The sequence below is a fragment of the Colobus angolensis genome, unplaced genomic scaffold (genome assembly GCF_000951035.1).
Source record: "Colobus angolensis palliatus isolate OR3802 unplaced genomic scaffold, Cang.pa_1.0 Scaffold187, whole genome shotgun sequence".
Lineage (NCBI taxonomy): Eukaryota > Metazoa > Chordata > Mammalia > Primates > Cercopithecidae > Colobus > Colobus angolensis.
The window spans coordinates 152813-160314 of NW_012115010.1; the positions used below are offsets into that span (position 1 = coordinate 152813).

General features: G+C 45.2%; 1 protein-coding gene across 1 annotated transcript in view; it reads left to right on the forward strand.

Annotated features, from left to right (window-relative positions):
* Window positions 1-4683: 4683 nt before the first annotated feature.
* DHX8 (DEAH (Asp-Glu-Ala-His) box polypeptide 8) overlaps window positions 4684-7502 on the forward strand; it is a 43251-nt gene continuing 40432 nt past the window's right edge. Inside the window, exon 1 of the mRNA XM_011940161.1 lies at window positions 4684-4963. Coding sequence (XP_011795551.1) covers window positions 4798-4963 — 166 coding nt within the window. The 5' untranslated portion in view covers window positions 4684-4797. The remainder of the gene's footprint in view (window positions 4964-7502) is intronic.

The following is a 7502-nucleotide window of genomic DNA, read 5'->3' on the forward strand; positions in this document are numbered from 1 at the left end:
CCAGCTACTCGGGAGGCTGAGGCAGGAGAATAGTGTGAACCCGGGAGGCGGAGCTTGCAGTGAGCCGAGATCGCGCCACTGCACTCCAGCCTGGGTGACAGAGTGAGACGCCATCTGAAAGAAAAGAAAGAAAGGAAAAGAAAAGAAAGGGAAAGGAAAGGAGGGAGGGAGGAAGGAAAGAAAGAAAGATGAATAACTAATAAATAAATATGAAAAAATTCCTTACCATTTCCACAGAAGGTGGAGTGGCCGAGATGGGGGAATAACATTTTCTTGACAAGTTCACATCATAATTGTGTCCGGGTGCCTGCCTTTGTGTTTGTGTTTGTGTTTGCCTGATATTTTAAAGAGTCTTAAAACGCAAAAGAAAGGGGAAACCTGACTATACAAAGGAAAAAAAAATCTGCTTAGGAGGAACACTTTTTTTTTTTCCCCCAATAGTATAAAGCTTTGGAGAATTTAGAATCTAAAGCATCTGTTATTGCTGATGGGAGGCTGATGGCCTAAGAAGAGAGGGAATTATAGGTCAGGAATGTTTTGCGCAAAAGTGAGGCTGCGCTTGGGCATTAGAAAATAAGGCAGACAAATAACAGATTGCAACAGGATAAACTGCCCTGTGAAGTGGACTTGCCCCCCAATCCCAACCTGCCTGCCCTCAGATGACGGGAAACAGACCAGCTTTTTTTTTTGTCTGTCTTCCAATCACCTGCCCTCATGTTTAGGCAGCAGAGATCTAAGTTATAAACACAGCTCTGCCAGAAGATCCCTTGGCTGAGAATGGCATTTAGAGTATTCTAGTTCTTCCTTGATGTTTTTCACTTTCAGACCTCCTCTCCTTTTTAGAACCTGCCACAGTGCCTGGTCACAAGGTTGATGTTTAATACAAATTCAATAAGTTGGTCCAAATTTGGAGATGAATTCTGGGGAAAAGTCAAACAGTGAAAAATCAGGAATTTGACTTTCTCTGGGGCTCCCAGGCTCTCTGCTTGGGTCAGGGCCCAAGTGGAGCACGGAAGAAGGGGCCACTCTTTCTGAAGTCTCCCTGCGTGAATGAAAATAACAGTTGAGTGGCAGTCACACACTTAGAAGCAAACCATTCTGATTTTGCCTTCTAGAGCAGAGATGTCTCCCCTAAGATCCATTTTACCCCAGCAGAAAAAGCCGGGGTTGTCTGGGTTGTAGCAACACTGTTTTGGCAGAAAGCCCTATGATTTTTCTCGCAAACTTCCCTAAGGATGCTATCTTTCAGCTACACATACTTAGATTATTTCTTTTCCCTCACCAACTCAATCTTATGTTGCTAAGGGGTTCAGTACTTTCTCTCTGCTTCTTACCTCATCCCAACCTCCAAGTTATTTCCCAAATTCCAGCAGCTGGGACCAGTCTCTGGGACAGAGCAGAAATAATATGGAAATTGGGGGTAGGGTTAAACACATCTATCAGTCTAGGAACAGGCAGAAAAGCAACACCCCCATGACTATAAGTTTGGTAGTGGGCAACAATTTCTTATCCATCATGGGTGGTGGTGTGGGTAGTAACTGAGCATAAGTTATTTGAAGAGGTGAATTGTTTACTGGGCTATTAAAGGGTCACATGGAGGCTGTCCAAGGAAAGTCATACAATAATAATGGAAATTTATTATTATTTTATTTTTTTGAAACAGAGTATCACTCTGTCACCCAGGCTGGAGTGCAGTGGCGTGATCTTGGCTCACTGCAACCTCCGCCTCCTGGGTTCAAGCGATTCTCCTGCCTCAGCCTCCTGAATAGTTGGGAATACAGCTGTGCGCCACCACACCCGGCTAATTTTTTGTATTTTTAGTAGAGACGGCATTTCACCATGTTAGCCAGACTGGTCTCGAACTCCTGACCTCAGGCGATCCGCCTGCTTCAGCCTCCCAAAGTGCTGGGATTACAGGTGTGAGCCACTGCGCCCGGCCTAATAATGAAAATTAACTGTATCTGATATTATGTTGAAAACTATTCTATCCAAAGGACAGTTAGGATACATTTATTTTTGCTCTGCCTTCGATTCACGGTCTCTTATGGGGAGGAACAGTAAGAGGATTCCATGTGCATCTGTGTTTGGGCTGTCAAGTTATCTGTATCTACATAATTGTTTTCCTTTGGCTTCAAATAAATTTTTGGTGTTGCAAGAAATATGTATATTGCACAAAAACTGTCACTTCTTAAAATGTGCAGTTAATGGCATATGTAAATAAAATGTAATGTTTTGCTGTTAATATTTACTATTGATATATATGTTCAAAAATTCCCAATTACAACATTTACTATTAATTAATTCTAGTATTTATTGCTACTACTGCTATTACATGTTATGGTTCCACAGCCCCTTTTCTGCCAGAGCTTTAAAAACAAAACAAACTCCCTATCTGTTCCTCCTTCCGGTTAAATATTGGAGGAAAGCAGAATAGAAATATGAATTTTTAAAGGGAAGGAAGCACAGAGAATGAACACCAGATAGAATAAGCCCTTGAAATCGTAACTCCAAGCTGGCAAATTGAGCACATTGGATCAAGTGCAGAGTTTTCCATTCTATTCATGGGAAAAAAGAAGCGAAATGGGGAGGAGTAGGAAGAACTCAGAGGGTACAGTAGTGATTCCTTAGGAACCTGGAAACATGGAGCTCCTGCAGGCAGTGAGAACAACTGCTGGGATTTTCTCTGCCTGTCATTTTTCAGTCCATGATGAGATGTTCAAGAAACAGAGTCCAGGCCGGGCGCGGTGGCTCAAGCCTGTAATCCCAGCACTTTGGGAGGCCGAGACGGGCGGATCACGAGGTCAGCAGATCGAGACCATCCTGGCTAACATGGTGAAACCCCGTCTCTACTAAAAAATACAAAAAAACTAGCCGGGCGACGTGGCGGGCGCCTGTAGTCCCAGCTACTTGGGAGGCTGAGGCAGGAGAATGGCGTAAACCCGGGAGGCGGAGCTTGCAGTGAGCTGAGATCCGGCCACTGCACTCCAGCCTGGGTGGCAGAGCGAGACTCCGTCTCAAAAAAAAAAAAAAAAAAAGAAACAGAGTCCAAAGGTACATTAGTGTAAAAATGTTGCTAAAGTGAAAAGTAGGAGACCGATTTCCTCCTTTTGATTGATTGGAGACCCATTCACTTTAGGGTGCTTCTGTTTCCTTACTCATCACACAAAGCACTGGAGTGTGGGAAAAATCCCCATCCCACTTTAAGGTTGCCACAAAGGTAAAAAGGACCTGAAGCAGAAGTTGGGAGACCTAAGCTTATGACCTTAGATTTACAGCACAGCTGATATTTGGGGGAATAAGGTTTGTTGTTTTTGTGTGTGTGTGTGTGTTTTGTTTGTTTGAGATGGAGTCTTACTCTGTCCCCCAGGCTAGAGTGCAGTGGCGAGATCTCGGCACACTGCAACATCCACCTCCTGGGTTCAAGCGATTCTCCCGCCTCAGCCTCCCTAGTAGCTGGGACTACAGGCACATACCACCACACCCAACTAATTTTTGTATTTTTAGTACAGACGGGGTTTCACCATGTTGGCCAGGATGGTTTCTAACTCCTGACCTCAAGTGATCTGCCCATCTCGGCCTCCCAAAGTGCTGGGATTACAGGGATGAGCCACAGCGCCCGGCACCTCAGGGAATAAGTTCTGAGAGGACTCAGGAAAACTGGGGATTGAAACGCAAGTTTTCACGAGAGTGGAGGCAGCTGGCTCTGTGGGTTCCCAGACTAAGGAGATCTGTGCTTGACAGACCAGAGACCAGCTCTATTGTGACCATCGTCTCAGCCTTGACTTTTTTTTTTCATTTTTGAGACAGAGTCTCACTCTGTCACCCATGCTGGAGTGCAGTGGTGCAAACTCAGATCACATCAACCTCTGCCTCCTGAGTTCAAGGGATTCTCGTGCCTCAGTCTCCGGAGTAGTTGGGACTACAGGTGCCCGCCACCACCACGCCCGGCTAAGTTTTCTATTTTTAGTAGAGATGGAGTTTCGCCACGTTGGCCAGGCTGGTCTGGAACTCCTGACCTCAAGTGATCCACCAACCTCGGCCTCCCAAAGTGTGGCATTACAGGCGTGAGCCACTGCACCCGGCCTAGCCTTGTTATATGTACAGTAACTGCCATTTGCGGTGTGCCTACTCTGTGTCACACTCCTTGCAGTTATTCCATTTAGGGTAGAACAACATTATTCTAGTTTACAGATGAGAAAACTAAGGCCCCAGAAATTGATTTGCCCAAGCATCCAGCTGGCAGTGGAAGTGCCAGTTTCCTCCTGTGTAAAACGAGAGAAGTCAATGTACTGCCTACTGGCTTGTCAAGGGTCGCTTGAGATCGGACGACAGGAACCACAAAGAAGTGAGGCTGGGAATGTGCGGATCCACAGTAAAGCAAGTTTGTCTTTTTCCAGACGTGCATTAAGATTCCTTTTTCAAGTGTTCTACAGCGCAGGCGCAGGCTGTTTTGCGGTTTCCTCCAGGCTTCTCTTGTGCAGGCCGGGGTCGCCCTCTGCCGACCCAGGGTGGGAGGGCGCTGAGTGAACGTTTCCGGGCCTGAGAGCGGGCGGAGATTTTTCTCGCCTGTAGAGGGCGCAGGTCGGCGTGCAGAGTAACCCACTCTAGCTGTCCCTTCTCTAAGCACTTCCTGTCTGTTCTCTATGATCCATCCAGTTGTGACTTGATTCGTTCCTCAAATTTTCAATTTACCGTAAACAAAGGGACGCGCACTGACCCGGAAGTGAAAGCTGGAACCCAGCTGGAGTAGCTCTGATCGCCGGCTGTGAGAAAGGAGGTCCTAGGCAAACTGTAGCCATGGCTGTGGCTGTAGCCATGGCGGGAGCTATAATCGGGTCGGAGCCAGGCCCCGCGGAAGAACTTGCCAAACTCGAGTACCTGTCTTTGGTGTCAAAGGTTTGCACTGAGCTGGACAATCACTTGGGGATCAACGACAAGGACCTTGGTGAGCCCAGGGAGGTCCGTGTGGCCTCAGTTTGGGATTGAGGGAAGCGGAAGGAGAAAGGTGGTTGGTGGACAGAAAGTATGTTCGTATGAGTCTGTCTCTGTCGCAGACACCCGGGCCCAGGGTACCCGCTGCCGTGGCCTCGACTTGAGAGACCTCGAGAAACTTTAGAAACTTTCCCAGAGCTGTCAGTGAAGCCCGGGGCGATCATCTCTGCTTGATTGTTTTTTGTGGTTTTTTTTTTCAGCCTCAATTAAACACATTTAACAACAACAGCATCAGGTGCTGCGATGACGATGATGATGGCTGACGTTTATTGGGTGCTCACTGTGTGCTAGATGCGATGCTCAGCTCTTTATTGACATTTATCTTATTTGGTCTTCACGCCACTCTGTGACATAGCAGTCGGCATCTGTGCTTTTAACTGTGTTCTTTGACCATTCATTCTGTACTCTTTTGAGACAGGGCCTCGCTCTGTCGCCCAGGCTGGAGTGCAGTGGCACGATCTCGGCTCACTGCAGCCTCCACCTCCTGGGCTCCAGCAATCCTCCCACCTCAGCCTCCCGAGTAGCTGGGACTACAGGCACGCGCCACCAAGCTCACTAATTTTTAAATTTTTTGTAGAGACGGGGGTCTCACTGTATTGCCCAGGCTGGTCTCAAACTTTTGGGCTTAAGCAGTCCTCTTGCCTGGGCCTCCCAAACTGCTGGGATTACAGGAGTGAGCCATTGCGTCCTGTACTATGTCTTAAACACCAGTCACTAGATGTTTTGGGGCAAACTACATCTGGGGGAACCCAAACTGAGGAATTAGAAAAGGCTAGGGTCCTAGAGCTAAGGCCATAGACAGATGCAGCCCTTATAAAGGTAAAGAGGATGGATGGGATGAAGGGCAACCAATGGAGGGATTGACCTTTGGTAAGTACAGCAATGCTTCCTCAGTTGTAACAGGAGCGAGGACAGAGAATATAGTTGCAGATTCAGATGAGTTTAGAGATTGGTGGTAGGAAGATGAGTGAGAGAGTTTCAGCCCACTCTTCAGTTTTCTAAATGAAGATGAAATCATCAATTGGAGGGATGGAAGGGAAGGGACGGGTGACAGGAGGGGTTAGGAAAGTTAGACGAGTGACCTTTGGTAAGATTCATAGTTTCTCTGAGGCTGTTTTTCTCATCTGTGAAGTGGGACAACGTCTTCACAGGTCACCATGTAGCACTTAGGAAGATGCCCGAAAGTATGATGCCAGTATGTTTTTGTTTACTTTTTTCTCTTGCCTCCCAGGCAAGATGTGTCTGTCATATGTAATTTTGCCTTACTATTCTTCTCTTTCAGTTGATAATGAGGTGATAATTTCGTCAGTTTTGCTATCTTGTTAATATGTTTCCTTTGTTCAGCAAATATTGAGCTGGGGACTAGGCATACCACAGAGAACGAGACAGATTTCTGCTTTCAGGGAGCTTTTCTCTCTATTTTCGTTTTAACTCCTAATACCTTGGCCTTTTAGAGGAAACAAAAAAGTTATTGACATCTTCTAGTGTTTAATTGTTTTGATGTTCACTTCATTTATGTGCAAAAATAGAGCAAGGTATAAACTCCGTATTCTTTTAGTTTATATATAGCTAAAGATCTCAATTAATTTGCAGAAAACCCACAAATATGCTTTTTCTGTTAAATACAGAATTATAAAACCAGTAACATTAAAAGTTCTAACATTGGCCGGGTGCGGTAGCTCATGCCTGTAATCCCAGCACTTTGGAAGGCCAAGATAGGCCCATCACCTGAAGTCAGGAGTTTGAGACCAGCCTGGCCAACATGGTGAAACCCCATTTCTACTAAAAAAAAAAAAAAATTACAAAAATTAGCTGGCCGTAGTGGTGGGTGCCTGTAATCCTAGGTACTCAGGAGGCTGAGAAAGGAGAACCGCTTGAACTCAGGAGACGGAGGTTGCAGTGAGCCAAAATCGCGTCACTGCACTGCAGCCTGGACGACAAGAGCAAGACTTTATCTCAAAAAAAAAAAAAAAAGTACTGATATTGGTTTAATGTGATAGACTGTTTTTTGTTGAAACTAAATTGGCAGAGTTGGGTTTAATAACAGAAAGGCATATATTTGCTTCTTTTATGTTTTGTTTGCTGACTTGATTCTTTTGCTTTTGACCCTGATGAATGACTTACTAATTTATGTATTTAATTTTTGGGGGAGTTGAGATAGTAGAGTTTCCGATGAATACTGGAAAACCTGCTAGACAAATTCTGAAAGAGCTGTAATACTGGATTATCATTTAAATTAGTGTTATTTTTACTGTTTTCACCAATGAATATTTTTTAACTATGATTAATTTTTTATAATGGATTCGGTTAATTTAATGATTCCCCTGTATAATTGTGAAAATTAAAAATACTGATTAATGGGACCAGGCACAGTGGCTCACACCTGTAATCCCAGCACTTTGGGAGGCCAAGGCGGGTGGATCACAAGGTCAGGAGTTCGAGACCAGAGCCTGACCAACATGGTAAAACCCTGTCTGTACTAAAAATACAAAAATTAGCTGGGCATGGTG